The 22,988-nt window shown below is 21.7% G+C and overlaps 1 protein-coding gene and 1 long non-coding RNA gene across 2 annotated transcripts in view; one reads left to right on the forward strand and one right to left on the reverse strand.

Annotated features, from left to right (window-relative positions):
- LOC114124163 (uncharacterized) overlaps positions 1-22,988 on the forward strand; it is a 108,897-nt gene that overhangs the window by 73,150 nt on the left and 12,759 nt on the right. Inside the window, exons 3-4 of the mRNA XM_050203127.1 lie at positions 3,219-3,354; positions 11,022-11,155. Of these exons, the coding sequence (XP_050059084.1) occupies positions 3,219-3,354; positions 11,022-11,155 (270 nt within the window). The remainder of the gene's footprint in view (positions 1-3,218; positions 3,355-11,021; positions 11,156-22,988) is intronic.
- Positions 1-22,988, reverse strand: part of LOC126550823 (uncharacterized) — a 34,329-nt gene that overhangs the window by 2,369 nt on the left and 8,972 nt on the right. The gene's annotated exons all lie outside the window — the stretch shown is intronic.

The following is a 22,988-nucleotide window of genomic DNA, read 5'->3' on the forward strand; positions in this document are numbered from 1 at the left end:
AATGAAATTAGTAAAATAACTATTAGAATTTTTATTGTTAAATATTGTAATATTGGATATTTCAATAGATAGATTTATCAAATTGAATAATATTGTTTCAGTTGATTTGACAAACTTTATCTTAAGTACAAAAACTGTTATTGGTCTTTTAAAAACTTAGTTTTTTTTTTTTTTTTAAATACACAAAATCATTTTTTTTGTTTCAAAATTACTTATAATTTATTTCCGGGCTAATATTTTGGTTACTGTGTGTAGGTTATGTTAAACTAAATAAAATACCCAATTGTACAATTATTTATAAATACATTTCTTGAGTTAATAGATGGATACAAATTTGCTTATGGTATAAGGTTAAGTTAATTATAATGTTACCTTTTATAATGTTTAAAAAGATTTTATACTTAATGGTTTTTGGCATTTACTAATATTACTAAGTGCTTATATCGTTCATTCATTTAAACATAAATGTACTTAACGTATATACGACATTCAGGAAATAATATATCTGCACTAAAAGATAAAATATTTTCGTGAAGATGTATATTTCTATAAAACCTTTAGTGTATTTAGAACCTATATATATATATATATTAATCGTTACATATTATGTATGAACATACAGTGTAATAAAATATCTTTTCACCATGTTTTGTTTATTGTGAAAAGTGATAATGTTTATATACATTAAAAAAAACATCTATTTATGAATATAGTTTAACTAAAAAAAAAAAAAATTTTTCTAAAATATTATATATTTTAAACAATATTGTACATATTTAGTTTGTATATTATATAAAAACCGAAAATAAATTTTAGTGTACATAATGAGTTAAATAATATTATGAATTTTTCGAGATGACTATAGAACCTAAGTTCGACAATGTAAATTTATGGCAAGAAACAAATGAGAGTGACAATGTGTCGATTTTCCTATAAATGCATAATAAATAAAAAAATAGTTTGCAATGTTTACATAAATTCATTCAAAATGTCGTTTTTTTTTTGTTTATTAACAGATTGGTAGTTAAATTAAATCCTTACTCATGTTACATTTTTTTCTTCAGAAATTTAAAATCAAGAATTATTTAAAAGAATATTACATTTTTTTTTTAAAGATATATTCTACAACGACACTATAAACTTATTATTTATTTTAATCGCTGAGTATATATTTTACTAACAATTTAAATATAGTTATTTTACTCATAAATGTTGTAAAATATTTAATTCAGCCAAGTATTGTAGCGATGTGTACCAATCTAAAATATTGTTTGACAAGCATTATATTGTATAAAAATATAATTTGTAATTGTTACATTTTTATTTAAATGTTAATCGTATATGATTAATGGCGCTTGCATATATGGTGACCTAGAAAAATGCATTGTATAATATACAATTTATTATTTTGTTACTTATATGATAATGCGGTTAAATTATTTTAATGAAGACTAATTGTATTTTAAACAAAGCAAATTTCAGAAAATATTTAATAATATAATTGTAAATAATAATGTAATTTCAAATAACTATATTAAGTATCATAAATACATATTAGATGATTAACAGTGAATGTATAATACATTTATTTTCTATAGGTTGGATATTTTATACTAAAATAATAAATGTGATACACATTTTTGTATTTAGGTTTATTCAATAATATTTATAATTATAAACATAAAACATACTATTATATTCTAAGACTACCATATTAAATATTAGTCATTACGTTTACCTATATTTTGAGAATAAAAAAAGTAAGTTTATATGTGTTATAAGTTTTGTTTCTGAGTTATTTAAAATATACTCATAACTACAGTTTTATATTTTATAAATTAATAATTATTCAAATTTATTAATCATGTAATAAAATATACCTATAGACACATTTATACAACACGTGTAAAATATTCTTGAGTTATACACATATGACTATTATTGTTTAATAGTAATCTACCAAATTCAAGAACAATAAGAATTTTGTTTTAAGAGATAACATTATTTAATAATAAATAGTATAACATCATAAGTAATAACAAACACAATTTCATTTCCTCGTTTCTAAACCGAAATCATATTGAATGCGACTTTTTTGAAAACTGTAATTGGATCTAATTATATAACGTATATAAGAGCTTAAATAATAATTTGTATGTTGGTGGTCGCGTCTTGATTTATAATCTCAGAACAATTTATTTTCTCCCGAGTAAAATGGAAAACGAAGAGAATGCTATGTCATTGGTAAAAGTTGTTTGAGTTCATAAATCTTCGTTTTGGGAAGAATTGTGTTGGGTTAAGTATAGTTTAAAGATGAGAAAACTTGTTATAAACTTGTCATAGACTTTTTGTGATCAATTTTCAATACCATATTTTGCTGATAATTTTTAAAGTTTTTTATTAAAATAATAATTCATTTAAGTTTTAAAAGCACAAAACCTAATCCAATTACTCTATAATAGTGTATAATTTAGTTAAGTCTAGTTAATATATATATATATAAAATATGTATACATATTGGAAATATTATATATCCTTTTAATTAATAGTAGATAGGTACCTAAATATTAAGTATTTATTAATGTCAAGCAATCTATGTCAAAAGTCTAATGTCAAGTAACTACATTAAACTATACACCATAGTAAAATAGCTGTAAACTCAAAATATTTATCAAATGACTAGTTTTTTTTATTAATTATTTTGATATTTAAATTACACTAATGAAAATTCAAAACAATTACACATAACACATATACTAATATTTTAGTATCTAAAATTGATGATAATTTTTCTCTGCAACAGTATGCATTTGTAATAGTGTTACTAAATATATATAAATAAATATATCTCGGTTTGATCAAAATTTTCACTCAAAGCCTAAATACATACACATTAAAAATAAATATGCATGACAAATATTAAAAAAATCTGAATTAATTTGTCTTACAGTACAACTATATTTTTTTAACGAAAACTGCTGAATGCATAAATACAACAAATATGATTTTATTGATATATTTACTATTTACATTTTAATACCTAAAAAAATACAGGAAATCTCTCCAATAGAATAATAACCGACTGTAATACCAGGTATATTATATATATATATATATAAATTATATAGATACATAGAGTGGAATGGTTTATATAATGGTTATATTATACTCATACAGAATGTATACAATTGTGAAAAATAAAACTTGTATTATTGCAGTTGTCTGTATCAAATGCCACACAAGTATTTCTGCGTGATGTTGGTTTCAATTTGTCTGGAAACTTGAGCTGTGAAGTAACAACTGACGGGCCTTCATTCAAAACTGCGATCGTCTCAAAACGAATCATGGTTGTGGGTAAGTGAATACTGAACAGTGAACACCTTTTAACAATTAAGTTACCTCTTGTATATTTATTAATTTATTTAATTAGGTACGTTTTAAGTTTTAAATAACACATGTATATAATATTCAAAAATAAATATAAAGATATTTTAATAAAAATAAATTAACAATAACATTTTTTCCAAACATTAGTCAGATAAACTTCGTTAGAAATATACGATACATACATGTCTGATTTAATATACGCTCAACATATAAATGAATTGTATATTTTAATAATAAATAAAATAAAATAATTATGATTCATGCTAAGTATTATTAAAATTAATTATAATAATGAATCGTTTATCATTGATTAAAATTACAATTTCACTAATCATTTACTGTGTGTAGATTGCATTTGAAGTGGCATGATAATTTTTTTTTACTATTTGTACACACAGAATATATTATGTTGACCACTCCTCCTCTAAATATATATTAACCTTTTAAATTAAAAACTAAGAGCTTTTTGTTATTATTTTATAATATATACATGATTAAAATGTAAAATACAAATTTAAGGATATTATACAATTTTATTATTCTGACTAAATAAAGATCTAATGCCAGCTTTTAGCGAGTTGCCCTAGGAAGAAATTAATACATTGCTCAAACACTTATAATTTCCCAAAGGGTTGATTTTTTCTAACTATTTTATTCCTGAAGGACACGAACTATCATAAATATTTTAAATTGAACTTAACTATGTAGCATAATTTCATATAGTGTATTCCAATGAAACAATATAATGGTTATAATTTTATTAAGTTTATGAAAAAAGGTTTTTAATCATTAAGTTGATTTTATATATAACTGATAAAAAAATCATTATATATAATAAGAAGTATATACGTTATATTGTATCTATAAATATTACAGAAAATAATATGTAGGTAATTTATAAAATCTAATTATTTTAATTCTCAATCTGTAAATTATACCTTTAATTATATTTCTTTATAATTATCTATTACAGTAATAATAATTGAGCTCAGAAATTTTGAGAAACATTCTTGTTCGCAAAAATTTTAAATTGTAAATTAAAAAAAAAAAAAATTATAATCAAAATTTGTATATTATGTATTATTAATATAACTAATAACTGTAACTTTTCGAAGGCATAACTCAAATAATAAAAATAAAATAATAATACTTGTACAATTCATAATATTATTATTATATATTATTAGTAATACAGTTTCTCAATTATTACAGTGACTGATTTGGAATAAATATAACTAATTGTAAAAACTACTGCAATTTTTTCGAATAACAATTTATTTATTAAGTATTGAAATAAGAATAATTTATTATGAGTTGTGATTGTATAAAATTCCATCATCAAAAATCAAAACCAATGAACAAATATTTTAAAGTATAGATAAGTGACTAGTGTTTTCAATGTTAAATATTTAAACGTTAACAATGGTTAATGAACATATTTGAAACAGTTTCATTAAACTTGAGTTTTGGTTTAATCTTCTTTGCAGTTAGATAAAATTGTATAGATTTAAATAGCATATACATTAATATACAAGTACCACCAGGGTATCAAGAAAAAAAAATATAACAATAATAAAAGAAGAAAAATTCTCTGTAGTTTAATAATATGCAACAAAAAGTATACCTAACAACACTACGTCAGTATATAGTACTATATTATAGTTAGTGTAGATATAGAAAGTAGAATCCGGTAAAAATAAAAATACTAAAACTGAATTATCAACAAATAACATTAAAGTTCTTATATAATATTATATATGTATCATAATTCGACAATATAATAAAATTACTATAATTCAAATTTATCTGTAAATACTATTACTTATTAGTTTTTTTAAAGTTAACTTAATGTGTTAAATATGGTTAGCCAATATCATTAACAATCAAATGTAAAATGAAAGGAAAACGTAAATCGTTAAAAGAAATATCATTATTTTTTGTGAAAATATCAAATTTTGTCAACTTCAAATGTCTATACAATTTATAAATCTACCGCATAGTTGTTGTTGATATTTTCAGGTTTCTACGACAACTCAAGACTTATGAAGTATGAAGAACCTATAGTATATATTCTTATTTTTTTTCAACTTAAAAATAACGATTTATTAATATAAAAGGTCCATAAATTGCTAAAATGTTTTTTTTAAATTATGTGATCTCAGAAAAACGGTTATCTAAATATTTTTAAAAATGTTGATATTTACGTTAATAACCAAAATTGATTTTTTTTTCAAAAACTTGTATGGTTTTAATATATCCGTTTTTTCGTTACTTCTTTTATTTTTCCAAATTATATTTAAAATTTTAAAGATTTTTTAGAAAAATTGGATAGTCTTGTTAATCAATGGCATTATTTTAAAGTGTATCCACACATATAACATGTACATATAACAATTTAAAAACTTTTTGTTAGTTAGAGCTACAAAAAATATGTTCAATACACGTTAAAATTAATCAAACTAGTAAATTTTCCAATAAGTGGTGATTTGTTAAGTTAATGAAAATTTGTTTTTTAAGATGTTTTTGACATCTAAGCGTTGAGTATTTTTCATACTTTTGGTTTTTATAATTATAATAATTTATTTAATTTTTAATGTTTGTATATAATATTTCAACTGGTGACTACTTTCTTATTTTGTGAATTTAATGTATTGATCTGAATTTTAGTTCACTTAGAATAATATTTTCACCAATGCTTTATTTTTACTTTATTACAGAGTTTTGTAAGTTTTGACATATTTTGCTATTATATTGGGGTTAGGGTACCTATTCGATTTTTATTCGGGGAGAAGAAACTATATTATTTGGCACGGTAAACAAATCTTGACTGAATATTACAAATAGCACCTGACATGACCAAAGTTTGAATAGTATGTATTTGGTTGAAGTTATTCAAAGATTTATATATTGTTTTTATATACAATGGTTTATATAAAAAAGTCATACTCGATATCTATAAAAAAAAAAACAATATTCAATCCAAATATGAAATAATTTATTTTAATACATTTATGTGTTTAGATTAAATTTATCATATTTAAATAAGTTTTAATTATTCATATTATCTTAAAACTTACATCATTTGTGTTTTTTATTTTTAATATATAAATATTTTTATACTTTTTTCAAAATGTTTAACAGTAAAGCATGTGTCTGATGTTTTATGGATTTGCTGATTATCTTGAAGACAACATAAAATAGAAATTTTATAGTATTGAGATGTTATTCCTATTCAAATATTGTCAAAGTTTTAGTAGGAGCTTTTACCATGGTCTGATTAAAAAAAAAACTTCTGATAAATTGTGATATAATTTTGATACTTATGTTATATATTATTTCTACTTAAGTTTTTTTTTTTTACTTATATTTCAATTATGTTTTAACTGTTTTTGGTACTAATTTGTGTAAAATTAAGTCTGAATTGAAAATCGAAATGAAAGTCAAGCTATTAATTTCTTGATTAAATACAAATTTATAAAATATACATATTATAATACTGAATTATATATGACAGTTAGAATTAGGTAAATTTCCATAGATTACATAGTACCTACTTTGTACTGTTGGTCATTATTGAAATGGAACTTTAACAGTTGTAAATCTACAAATTAATTAATTAATTTTTTAATTAAATTATTTTTCTCACTCAATAACAAATAGCTGGGATTTTTGGCGACACATTGAATCTCGCTGTTAACGATTTATGTCAGTACATAAATTTTACCCCAGCATCATGGCTTTACCGATGATTGGAGGGGAGTACCGCAAAACTGTTAAACGCGTAAATCTATTTTTTTTAACAACCCCTCCATAGCCATGCAACTTTGGCAAAAAGCTCTTATTATTAAAAAAAAAAAGTGTACGACGAATGAATGCAATAATTTTAAATGTTTGTAAAAAATATATAAGTAAATTTATGAAATCATTCATTATTTAACTGTTATTAAATTAAAAATGTTATTTTTCTTAATATTCTTACGGTTTACGAATTAGTTACATTTCTTTTAAGTTCAAGACAAATATTACTACTTATATAATTATTTTAAATAAATCAATACGTGTATGTATTATAATTTTATTTTTTATTAACAATCGCTCTTATTTGCTAAGAATAGCAATAACTAATGACGATGGTTAATAATTTTATTATTTCTAAATAATCATAAGTGATTTTTGATATGATAACTTATTACTTTATAAGTTGGACATCATGAAAATTGTCATAGGTAATTGAAAATATTTACTAACTCTTTTGTTGTGTTTTTTTTTTTAAGTTTTGAAAAATGTTACACAAGATTTTTCATAAGTAGTTCATACTGAAACCATAAAATCTAAAGAATGTATGAAGAAAATTATTTTTTATGGATATTCTAAGTTCCAATTAAATGAAATCACTTATTTAAACGATAAATATCAATAACATGTTAAATATTTTATTTTAATTGAATTACTATTCATGGTAATTTAAACTTTTATGTAGTTTATATGAAATTTACTTTGATCTATCTTAAATACCTATTATAGGTACTATGAATCTATTTTTATAGTTATACAGTATTTAAATTGTACATAATGTTTTTATTAAAATTTGGGGTTTATAAGTTGTTATAATAATATGATAAAAATATATATTATTATTATAATTAAAATATTATAATAATAATAATATAATAAATGCAATATTTTCAAAAAATATATGTATGATCTTACTATAAAACCAAAAATAAATTAATTACTTAAATAGCTGAGTCAAATAAATCATATCACTTGAAAAATTGTTTGATAGACCAATTCTACCAATTCTATCAGATTCATTTTTTGAATACAATGATGTTTCATTAAATTTAAATTTAACAATTTTTTTTTTTTAGTAATAATTCATTTTTTTAAACTGTATTTCAAAATTGAATTATTAATTGTTGTTATCTTTTTGTAATACTACCTATTTAATTCCATTTGTATAAATAATTTTAAAAATTAAATTATATTTAACAGTTAAATAATCTAAAATTAATAATAGTAATACCAAAAACTATGTTGACTAATTTACCAAAAATCGCACTTTTATGCTAGGTTTTTAATGTATTGATAATGTTTTCCAAAAATAATTTTCATTTTTATGTAAAAATAGTATTTAAAATAAGTTCTAAAAATAAATTTTCGAAATTGATATTTTTTACTCACGTTAAAACTTAAAACTACATATATTGTAGCAAAAAAATAGATATAATTTAATTCAATATATGTATATGTAAACTTCTTAATTTACTTACATAGTTTAAATCAGTTTTTATTATTTCAGTTTATCTCTAATAGAGTTTTCAATAACTCCAAAAAGTAGGGCATGTACTTATACTCTACACAAAAGCCAAAACTAAATTTTTGTGAAGCTACTTAAGCATAGAATTTCAAGAAATAAATTGATTTTAAAAATTCTACTATTTACAAATTGTTGACTTTTTTAATAAAAAGTAAAAACTACGTAATTCACACTCATTTAACCTTATTTTGAGACTATTAGATGATTCATATTTTATGCTTAGTTGCTCAGTCATTCGGATAAATCTTACTAATTGCTAATAAGTAATATATATCACTGAAATTATGCTAATGAAGTATTATTTGAACTGAAAATTACTCAGATGAAATAGTCAACAAATTAAAAATTATACAACGTATAAATAACTTTAAATACAAAAAAAAAAAATTAAACAAATATGTATATATATATATTATTATTATTATTAATTAATAATTTATTAAATTTAATCAATATTAATAATATTAATTATGAATTATTTACTGATAACATTTTAGAATATACATTTTTTAAGCTTTTTAAATTTAACTATTTTGATTATTTTACTTTAATTATATGTTATTATGAAGAAGCTTTTGTTTATGACATAGGTAAGTTGTATAAAATTCAATATCACAAAAAGTTTGTGTAAAAATGTTAAAAAAAATCAAAGTTGTTACAAAATAAGAAAAAAACAATATTCAATAATATATATTTATTAAATTTTTAGAAAATATATTTTCAAAACTTTTTTGAATATTTTTAAATGTAGATCTAAGTTATTACTTAGTTTGACATTTTTTTTAACATCTCCATATTTTGAAATAATTTTTGTTTAAATATAGTATTTTTCAGAAGAAATTGGATAGTAGTAATTAATACAATTAGTTCAGTTAAAAGTAATTTAATTTTAATTAAATTTAATGAAATTTAATGTTAATAGTGGACATTAAACGTATAATTTTACTTTTTAATCTTTTAATAATTTTCTCTTCAATCTCTACAACTCATATTGAATTTAGCTTTTTCTATGTTCAAAATATTTATTCAATTTGAAATTTTTTATTATTAATCAAATACCATTTTACACAATGTTATTTATCTCAAAAATTAAATCATATCAAAAAATTGATATTTGCTATAATTTAAAGATATGCACAAAAGCATTCAAATTTAATTTAGTTGCAACAAATCACTAAGAAAATATAAAATATAAAATGATACTTAAAGTCACTACCTTATGTTTTATAAAGAAAAATATTTATTCAAACTCACTCATATTATATTCATTATTTTTAGTATGGTAAATTTTTAGTCTTGATAAATTGTTTACTATAAACGCATATTATACATATATATATATATATATATATATACTATTATACATAGTCAGATTCGATAATAACTTTTTTAATATTCTGAGTGAGTTAAAAATAACAATTTAAAAAATAGTATTATTTTGATAATTTTATCTTAAACATGAATACATGATGTACAACAAAAACAATAATTTAAACATGTTAACATTGCACGGTCAAGTTTTTTTTATTGAAGTGATCTATGTACGTTTACACAAATACACGATAATGTGTAGACTTACGAATTATTATAGAAAATTTATTTGACGTTTTTACAGCCACTACTATTGCAATTTATAACAATTATTTATAATGCTTTTTTTACCACCTAAAGAACAAAAAAACATAATCATAGATTGTAAGACGATATATTAGTTTTGGATGAGTAGTATTCTTATGAAAATACGATGACCTATTCCATATGTATACATTTTATAGGGTTAGGAAATAAGATAATGAGTCACTAATATATTTAATTAATCTAACTATGTAATAACTTTTATTTTTATTAATCTTTAAATATATATATTTTTTAATTTAATACTAACAAAAATCATCGTAATTATTTTTAAACAAGTAATGCAAGTTATTAAATATGTTACTCTTATTTTTTTTCTATTACATACTAAATAAAATATAAAACCAAATGCACATTCAAAATCATTATTACTTACTGTTAGGTGTTTGAAATATGTTTTCAAACTCTGAAGGTATATAATATGAATGATTGTCCATTAAATGAGTAAATGGCATTAATCATAGAATTCTTGCATACTTATAATGTATCAATATTTTTTAATTAATAGGTATAAATTAAATTTCACAAATATTAGCTATTATTTTTTTTTTATTAAGTGTTATATTGATATGTGTTTATAAAATATAAAATTAATTATATGCTGACATAAATAATATTTGTATTAATTTTTAAGTGCTACAGAAACAATTCATATCATTATAATTTTGTTTTGTTTCAGAACTACCAAAATCAAAACCAGTAATTGTAACAGATAAAGATAAATATGATCCAGGTGATACTTTAATAGCAAATTGTACGTCACCGGCTTCTAAACCTGCGGCCAGTTTAACGTTCTTTTTAAACCATATGCCAGTAAGTACATTAATGTGAAACGCATTACAACTATTTATATTGAAAGTATTTTTCATGGTTCTAAAATTTTTTTTAATTTTTATACCATGGTTTATAAATTATAATACTTGAAAGTTTAGTAGATTTACATACAATTTTATCTCAAGGAAAGTGGATTTTTACTCTACACATATCACTACTGATACATATCATCTTTTATGAGAATTTTTTTATATCTATGATGATATTTAGAAATTATACAGACTATATGTTTTTTAAATTACGTATCTAATTTCTTCCCCTCTAATTAGTCACGTTTATTATTCCACATTCTTTAAAATAATTTCCCGAAGGCTATACAATATACATACCTACTACTTGTGTAACAATAATCTTATGTATAATTTATGAGTTTCTGGTTATTACATTGTCTATAACCAATAGTTGGTTAAAATTTATTCTTATAGTTAGTAACGATAACTAAATTTTAATAAAAGTTAATAATTATTAACTTTATGTAGGTGCATATAACATGCAATATAAGTAATTTCTACATTAATAATGTAATACATTACAATTTGAATTTAATTAATTAATAATGCTGCACCTTGCTCAGATTTTTATTGTAAGTGATTTCATTCAAAATATACAAAATAACCAGAAATGATTATGTATTCCGATGAAAAAACATAAACAAATTAAACTAATAAATGATAATTAGATAAAATAATTAATATATTATCATGTCATACTGTGCAATCATTTTTTTTAATAAGAACTTTAAAAAAATTACTAGATCATTTAATAAAACAATAGGTATAGTTAGTTATTTTATACATTAATGCATACCTATTATTTAAAATAAATGTATTAAAAGATTTTATTGAAATAATTTATATATTATTATGTACATTCATAAGAATATTTTTATCTAGGAAAATGTAACCCTCACATATTTGGGTATGTTTAAAACTAGTGGGTAACCAAAAAGGAAATAATTTCAATCATATTAAAAAAAAAATTTACAAAGTTGATCGGAAATATTAAACAGATAAATTATATAAAAATTATGATATAAAATTAATATTAGCTTGAATAAAGTAATGGATATGCATGTCCTATAATAATCCTATAATAACCCACATTTTCTAAGCAATAGAAAATTTTATTATTTTTATGTATAAGTGTATACCTAACTAGCTGTAATGATGGTAAATTACTTTTTTTCTAGTTTTACTTTTAGTCTATTGATAATTTAATTTAATTTTTTTTTTTAATATCATTTTTTTACATAGACTGAATTTAAAAAGGTTCTATATAGCATTTTCTAGATAAAATATTTAGTGAATAATAATAAATAAAGTATAGAACACACATTTTTATTATTAAATATTTATTAAACACGCTATAAAGTTTTCACCAGCCATACGATAAATTAATAAATAAACGTTATCACCAAAGTGAATAAATATTTTATGCTTATGACTTTAAATCCTGTCCAAATTGACTACTCTTTGAGCTGTATATTGCATGTAAGATACATAGATAATATAATATATTGTAAATCCGTTTAAATTGTAATAATGAGACTTGAAAAGGTGTTTAATAAATTATAAATATGACACACAATAAAACGTTTACATTACTATGTAATAATTTTCTTTTAACTATAGTTATTATTTGGTCAAGTGTTGGTTAATTCTAAATGCTTAGTACAGAAAATATCCATATTATTAATATGTTAATTTTAAAATACAATGCTGAGTACATTATTTTGAACACCTGCTTTTAAGTTCTCTTACGAGATTATAACTTTCCACATACCATTATACGTATTTGGTCAAAAGCTACAACAGTTTACCATTCAAACTTTACTAAAATCTAATTATGCAAGGTATTTATATTAATTATGTATGTATTTCAATAGAAATTATTTGTTATTATTATTATTGTTATTATTATTATTATTATTAAAATTACTATTATCCTTAGAATAGAAGCACCAAGAAACCTACTAATGATCATTAGAAAATGTCTATGCTATTACAAATCACGTTTTCCCCTAATTTCTTCTGCATAGTAGATTAATTTTTTAAGACCATAATATGTGCCTTTTTTATTTTAAAACAAAATAATATTATACCTTTTATTATTATTTACAGTTTTTGAAAAGAATTTTAAATGTATTAGTTTTACAATAATGTGTTTATTTTTTTTATTTGTCTCCCATCATATTTTTAAGCAGTCAGTAAAATGTTCAATCTTCAACATAAAATGAAGTATCAAGTATCTAGTGCGACTTATTATTTATTTTTATATTTTTTTTTTTATTTTTTTTTTTAAGAGAGAGAATTATGAAGGGAATTTCGTAATTTGAATATTAAATTATTTAAAAAATAAAAAATAAAAATCATAAAAAAATATTTTCTCAAAAACAAGTATAGTTAATACTATAGTTAATATACTTTGAGTGTTGATTGTATATCAATAATGAATAGACTTTAGTAATAACTTTATTTTTTCATTAAATATGTATAATATTATTTTATAATTTTATAAACATAATATTAATATTTTCATAATTCTTAGCTTTTTTGTATTATTAATATGCAATAGACGTATGGAGTTTTTAAAATTCTTTTTAATCGTGTTAAAATAATTATTTGTAAGTATTTAAAAATTAAGCTTGAAAACTGTAGTACAAGGTTTACTTTTATAATATCAAAAGTCTTCTAAATCAAAAATATAAACAAATTATTTTTTTGTTAAAAACTAAAAAAATGTTTATAATTTTCCTCGTAAGTCATTTTTTTCAGAAACATTTTTATTGACATTTGATGTTCAAATTTCAACGAAATTGGATATATAAACAAAAATAATAATTTAAGTTATTGTTCTCTAATTAAAAAATTATTCTTTGTGACTTGAAACTTATGTCACTGTGTATACTATTATTACTGTTGGTATACATAATTAATTTTTCAATATATTTAGATTTTGTTTCTTTCATAAATAAGTTCAGTTAACGGTATTACAAATATTTATGATAAAATATTTAATAAAATATCATTAGAATTATTGTCTGACATTCGATGGTCTAGACTGTCTCCAATCAGTATCAATTTTGTGTACAATGATTTATTATTGAATTCAAATTCAGCACATTTATTACAGTTATTTTAGTTTTCTTTTTGTGTATTTATCTAATGCATCAACGTCACAACAAAAACTTATTATCTATATTTTAAACTATTTATATTATTTTTTCTCTCAATAGCTAAATTTGTTGAGTTCTTTTTGTCTCAGGATATAATTATGCCAAATTTTTATTTAGATTTTAGTTCTTACAATAATCAGCCTGACACCTATGTGATTTTGATTTTTTTTTTCGAATAGTATTAGATTCATTCTTCTAATATGTTTGTACTTTACTTGGGTTTAACGTGATAAACATATGGAGATATTAAGATTATTAAGATTATACTTAAGCTACCTCTAAAATATTAAAATATGATAATTACGGGTCGCACTTATGTCCAAATATTCAGTAATATTAAATTTAAAATTTGTTAATTTTAATATTTGAGTCGATATGCGATATTATTGGATTGTTTTTAACTCATTTCCGGACCTATTTTTTCTTATTTTTATCTTAGAGATACATTTTATTTATATATTATATATTCCATTCTATAGTGGTTTATTAGTATACAAATTTTGATAAAACAAACTAGGCGTTCCAAATGTTTAACGCATTTTAAATGGAACATTTGATTTAGTTAGTAAACATTTTAAGTACCAAAAATAAATTTACAATTTTGCATTCGATAACATTTTATTCAAATCATATTTATTTTTTGGTTAAAAATCTTTTTACATATCAATGTATGTTCTGTATTTTCTGTATTTTAATTGCATCATTAATATGGCAACCAACAATTCTTATATGCGATAACTATGGATGTGTATGAGTTAATGATATAAGTTTTTGGTGTATTAAGACTTACATTTTAAAATTCCAGTTATATTCAATATGTATTACTATACTTATACGTTTTAAAAATAATCATCTAAATAATTGATTTTGTTTTTAATGAAATCCTATAAATATTGTACTTAGGTATATACTCTGCTCAACTCGGCTATATATATATTGATATAGAAAAGCATATTTTATTATTGATTTTATAAATTTATGGTAATTAATACATTTTTAAACCGTACCGGGTTGAGTGAACCTAAACAAATTTCTAATACTGGATGATTTCTTTCCAACTTAATTCTATTCAATTACAAAAGCAATTTAAATAAGTACCTATAAATATTTATTTATTGGTTTAAAAAACAAATGCTAATTGTCATAATTTTTAAATACAAAATGTGTTATAAAATATATTAATTGCTTTATAAGAATTGAATGTGACTTAAATACATTTATGTATTGTTATACATTTTTGAATTATAATTTCAAATATTATTATGATGATCTAATATACCATATTTGGTGGATTTAAACTGTGTATAATTTTTTATGGAAAGACTTGAGAATATTATTAGAGCCAAGATTATAATTCAAATTTTAATCTCCTGTGTAGTTACCAAGCCATGTTTACTGCAATAAAAGTAATCATATGCTAATTTTACTTTTGCTCCGTGATACTATGTTTTGAACTCTAAATCGAATCTATATTTTTACTAAAAATTTTCTAATATATCTCTAAAAAAATTAATTGGGTATATCACAAGTCAAGTTAAAAAATTCCATCACATAATGAAAATTTCTATTAATATAGGTACTGCATTTTAATCAGTGAAAACGTTTTTAAATTAATTATAATAACACCAAATTATAGCTCATAATCATTTTGATTATTATGCATTTTCAAAAACTTTCATTTGAATCTTTGTCTTATAATTAATCCATTTGCAATATATTCATGACTACCAACAAATTATACAATAACAAAATAGTATTCATAATAATTAAGAAATAAAAACTTTTAAGGAAGTATACACTATTTAATCAAAGTCGATTTAATTGTAGTTATTTTGTATACAAACAAACTGAAAATATATAAAATCTTAAAGTTAAAAGATCAGTTTTTATCAATTATCGAGTGATATTGTAAAAATTTAAGAATGCAAAAAAAAAATATAACTAGAATATATTATTATGTGTGTATTAGCATACTAATACAATTTATAGACTTTAAAAAAGTCAATAATAAAACCATGCCTTAATTTTTTATCTTGATATTTAATATTTTTATCATGTTTCAATAAAAATATAGCAAATAATATATAGAAAAATATATTTTTTGTTAGTTTTGTGGTTAATCTTTGTAGATTATGTCTTGATGTTGGTGGAGTTTTAATCTAGATTTATACTTTGGAGATATTTCTTATACTTTTCAAACGGAATGCTTTAGTCTTATTTGTTCTGTTATTGTGAATGAACCAAATTTAAATGAATATAGACGTTTTTATAACTATTTCAGAAATTTATATCGCTGAGCTAGTAGCTTTTAATTTTTGTTTTTAATGTAGTCATCCAAATATTTCTTATTATTGTCAACATGAAAAATTAGTAGTAGAACACAATAGATATACCATACTATGCAGGTTTGAGCTCTAAGTTTAGGGTTATAGAGGTTCATTATTAGTTAAGTTTTTTTAACAATATAAGTTATTTTTTGTCTAGGTGTATTCACTGAGTCAATCTTGTTGTTTCATTGGATTTATTTGTTTTGAAATCACAAGTATAATTCACCAAATTACTTTTGAAGAACTTTTATTAAAACTTCTAGAATTTCATTTTGTGTATAATCTATAATGTTCGTTTTGGATGATAACTTAAGTATTATTAAGTTCAGTAGTAATTTTACTATTTAATAACATTTAAAGTTGAAAATATAATTATTAAAGTTTTTCGTTTTAGCAAGTTAAATAAGTAGTTATTAGTGTCAATGGGTGTTTAATTGTATTTATCAATATCGTAAATAACTTAATTTATACTATAGTATTTAGTTCTTCGTAAACTTCAAATTCAACGATTGACATTGATAGGTTACTTATGACGGTTGATATGTCGTTTTCACTTTTAAGCTTGATTGTGAAGTATTTGCACTATTTTCTTGTAGATATTTCAAAACCATTGATTGTTTCTACATTAATTTTAATTTTATTGTTTTTATCTATCGCAATCGAGGCTGTGTGTAGTAAAGATACAATTTCTGCGTTAAGTTTGACGTAACTTGTATTTATTACGAATAATATGGTGGATATTTTTCATTGTTACTTTCTGCTGTTCCCCGTGGTAGTGGTTAGTTATTAAGTTCAGTATGTTCTTTATTAATAAGTGATATTATTTTAATGGCCGTACAGCAATAATTTGTAGTAAAGTAATATTTCTTGGTTTGGTGAATTATTGGCTTTTTTTTCTATACGATAAAAATTCGATATTGGTATTGGAGATTGGCAACGATAACTGAGAGTCGTACTCAAATGTTTATGTACTTTTTTTAATTTTAATGAGGAATCGTGGCTTTGATTTCTCTAGCTAGATTATTGGTTTATGTGTATTATTTATATTTATATTAAACGTTTATGATGTACAGTTAATTTTGATAGTTCGTTTATGTATGATATCTTATCACCAGTAGGTGGAATTTTTTTTTATCGTAACACAGTTAACATTTAACTGTGCTAGTACACTTTGAAACATATTATATTATATATCACTAGATAAAAGCATCAAAATTACTATAATACTATATTGTTCTCAATATATAATATTGATAAAATCTTTGCACAAAATTAACATGTGATCTGTATGGTATCCAGTCACGTACTATTGTCCATTGGATACATATGAATAGTTCCATTTGAACTATATAGTGCAATAATCCATATTCAATAAATGCGTTTACTGTAGATATTTTTTATTATTTTATTAATTGTAATATTAATTTATCAAAATGTTATGCTATTTTGAATTAGTTATGATGTTTTAAAATGAAGAGTTAAGTATATTTAAAACATGTTCTTTGTTAATTTATTTTTACTACTTATAAATTAAATTAATTTTAGTAATAAGTATAATAATATTACATGTCTTACACTTGACTAATAAATATACATAAAATAAAAATATATTTATCTTAATAATAACCTACTTACAATAATTATTCGCCAAAAACGAATTTGGCAATTTCTTTTGTTGCTTCTATTTTAAAATGTGTTTGAAATATAAATAATTTAAATATTATAAAGTAAAAAAGGCAGATGTCTAAAAATCAACGATGCTAAACCAAATTTTAAAATAACTTTCATTTAATCAACATTTTACTCGTTGAATGAGATACTCTAGAGTCTAGGATCATAATTTTAATAAATTTAGTTCATGAAGTACAGATATTACAACATTTAGAACAATCATGATCATTAAGAGTATTAACGGACAATATACGGGTCGTTCGGGATCACACTTGACCTAACAGATATATATTTTTTCAAGACGCTCTCGTCCTACCATTATTTTAAAAATGGTTAGTTCATCACGTTCTAGTCATTGAAACTTTTTTTTACACAATATTTTGACATGTAGATATATAAAATCATGACATTAACTCACTCACGTGTTACCTATATTCTTTAATATTATTATTTTTTCACCAGGGGAAATGTTTTTGTTCGAATGTCTGAGGGTTCTTTTTACTATCGGTATACATTATTTACTAATTACAAAACCTGTAGTATGCAAAGGTTCATTTCATTCTTTTTTTTTCCGAAATCTGCAACTCCTTATTTTTATACTTGATGCATGATAGTTCAACTTAACTGGTCTCGTTAGTGTCATACTGTATAAACACGAGCACTTCAATGACATGCGTTTCGAGTGCAGAAAAACATAATGAGACGTTCATATAACAATGCAGACACTGTGGGATGTAGATATCAATAGTGCAATCAAAAATACTGGGTAATCGTACTGTGATTTTTAAATAGGCACGTCTACCAATTACTTTTCATCTACCTAATCTGTTTGATTATTTCTACGAAAATTAACGTATAGATAATACAACAATAATAATGTTTAAATATAATAAATAAATATAATAAACATTTTATTAAAAATTAAAATAATATTACATTTAAAATCATAAAAAGTTTTGTAAACGAAAATTTCATTCATTTCCGTAGCAATCTGAAGTTATTCAATTGTTTTGAAATCTACTGAGAAGTATTCTAAAGAAATAACTTACTTATGATACGATTCTTTCTGTAAATTTCAATAAATACACTATACAGACAATTATGTATCGTTTATGTAATTTTTAGAGAAAACTATGTATTTAGTTGAAAAATGAAAAATTGTTCACTGTAAGCATAAAACAATGTTACTGCATATTTCATGACCAATTATTTTCTTATTCTAGTTAAAAATTAAAAAACTATGAATATGATATTTTTTTCAATTACCTTAAATGTTAAAGTTCATAATATTGCAATAAATGTTAACAATTTATCAGTTGAAGATAAGTCATTACAAACTGCATATAAAAAGTGATAACATCATCAAACAGTTAAAAAGAAATTATCTTAATATATATACATATATATACGTTGTATCGTATCTCCCTTTTATATTAAAATAATTTTAAAAGTTTTAAAGAAGTTTTTGCTTTCCACTACTTACTCATTTTTTTTTTTTTTTTATTAAAGTTTAGAAGTTCTTTGCTTTACATGGTTCAGTTGTTAAATTATAAAATATTGAACCTTAATTTGCTAACTATTAAAACATACTGATACGATGATGTGTTACAATAACAACAAATTAATACAATGTGTTTAATTATTATAAGCACAATAAAAACATTCGTACAATATAAATCAAAAATGTTTAATAATTGTTTCCCTATCCGCTTTACACGTGTTAAATCGACTATAGGGAATAGAAATCACGTAAAAAAAAGTTGGTTATTAATGTCGAAAAATCGTATATTTTATAATAATGTCATGTTTTAACAAATAACAATATAAATAATGGTTTTATCTAAATATATCAGCTTGGTATTATATATTACACTATACTGGATAGATACTTTAATAATTTAATATAGATAAATATAAAAAAAAATTGTCAGTTAATTACTAATTAAAATGCTGAAATACTAATAAAAACTAATCATGGTAAAAAAAAACAAAGGTAATTGAAACAGGGTTTTATTAAAGATGTACAAATGTACACTTTGACTCTTAATGAGCAAATGAACATACATTTTTCCAAAAGTATGTTTGTAAACAATTAAAAATATTATCTAGTAACCAGCTATAGCACTATATATACAACTTTATACAACATTTTGTGTACTTGATAAAAAAAAAAACTCTATTTGTGGACTTGTGGTACACCTAGCATACTATTAATATTAATTTAGTTATTACTAAATAATAGTAAATTATAAATGTATATAATTAAAACGTTATAACATTTGTATAAATAAAATATATGTATCAACTTAGTTATAACCAATATTAAAGAATGTACAATTATGAGTAATGGAAATAATTGTTGCGATTTCTTTTCTTTTTGATAATAAAAAAAATATATTTAAATTTTTCAAAAAAATTAACTATGAATTAATTTAGATTTTTGCTCGAGAACTACCTATGTCCTATTAAAAGTAAGGTAATATTGATAAATAGACAATACTATAAATAGAATTCCTAAGAAATATTTGTATAATATTGAACTTAAAAATAAATAACTATTTGACGTTAGAACAAATTTTCAATAAGATTGATAATAATTGATCTCACATATTCCTACAGTTTTGAATTACAATATTCGGTTAAAAGCGAAGTTTCTAATATATAATCTATAATGCAAACGTGTAGGCAATTTATTTTATTAAGTCACAAAGAAGAAAACTTTATTTAATTTTGTTTTCTAATTTATATTACATTGTTACTTTACTGGTAGGTGATGAATTACGAAAATACAACTCTATACGATTTTATTTAACTACGATTACAGCTTCAAGTAATACATTCAACTATATTGATGTACGTTGTACAATGTACGTATAAACTGCAGTATGTTACACATTTAATGTAAAATTGTATGCGTACTCAATTTAATAATATAACTTGTTCTAGACATTTAATTTAATACTTTTGATGAATTGATTCAATCGATAAAGATTTTAAAATATTTATAAAATAATAATGTATAACATATTTTATTTTATTTACTATAACTGAATATAATAATTATGTAATTATAAACATTTATGCATGGCAGTTATAACATGGAAGTCATATTCAGAAATATATATGACGTCAATACAAAAAATTTATATTTATGTGTATAATTTGTTATTTTAAATTAAAAATAAGCAATATACGTATATAATATACTAATTGTATAATAATATTTTGCTTTTAATTCATTCTCTTTAGTTAATTTCATTGGGTATTGCAGGTAGATTGATTTTATTCTGTAATTTCTTACTCGAAGGCTTTTATTTTTTTTTGTTATTAAATCAACATCGTTAAGTATACCTAAATATATCACTATTTTAACTAGATGGTAGCAGTTTATCACAAGTATACACTCAGTGAACAAAGCACAATAATTGATGCTGCATATGTTGACCACAGTAATGCATTGTCCACTGTATTAAACCACGTTTTAATATTGTATTCCGTTAAATTGTCAAATCCGTTTAAATCACTTTGATTTCCCCCCTGTGCATAAGGGTTTAGTACAGCAGGTATCATCTCCATCCTACGGCCATAATAATACGCAGCTGACAAAAGCACACCCGGTTCATATTTCATTTTTGCGCCTGGGTTATTCACTAATGGCTTAATTATATAGAAGATACACTGCCTCCATTCCCCACCTTAACATCATATTTTTGTCTTTTGATTAGCACCGGTTGTTGTATTTATCTTGTGTAAAATAGAAATGGGTGAAATTAGGGAACGGAGGAAAAGGAAGTGGTAAGCATATTACTGAGTCTAAATAAACTATACCATATGCAACGTTTGAATTAACACGGTCATAAAACCTTGAATACAAAATTATAAATTATATATTTTTTTTAAAATCATAATTTCAGTTGAATCTGAATGGGGAACCGAATATAATAATTATATTATATGAGTATATATATATATATATATATATATATAATATATTATAATTTATAATATAAATAATTATATTTAACAAAAATATATATCTGTTCTGATTTAAAAAAAAAAAATGAACTAAATTTGTTCTGTGTAATAAATAAATTAAAACTAAATGTGAAAATAATCAGTTAAAAAAACTATTATTGTTTACTTATATATTTTGATTTAAATTTCTAAGTCAATAATATACATTAAAATTATGGTCTATAATTTTTCTACAAACATTACTATAAACTTTTATGTACATAGTGTTTTGCATTTATTTACCCGCTAGATTTAGAGTACTTTAAAATGATATTTTTTTCATAAAATATTTAGAACTGGAAACAAATTTAACTTTATAATATAAGATAGTTTATTTTTCAAATAATAATCCTTTGGGACACAAATATACATTATATATTAACTACTTTCATATCTTCAAGCATAGATTTGATATTGTTGCTTCTATTTTTTTTAATTTAAAAATAAATACTTTTAAAATATTTGTTTTTTATGTTACATACAAATACACATACATGAATGTACACGTTTGCATGATACCTTTAAACTTAAAAATAACTGATCCAATTGACATAACATTTCGTATACATATTCCTTGAGACTCAGATAGTATTTATAACTTCAACCCCTATGGATTTCTATAAGG

Source organism: Aphis gossypii, chromosome 3 (assembly GCF_020184175.1).
Source record: "Aphis gossypii isolate Hap1 chromosome 3, ASM2018417v2, whole genome shotgun sequence".
NCBI lineage: Eukaryota > Metazoa > Arthropoda > Insecta > Hemiptera > Aphididae > Aphis > Aphis gossypii.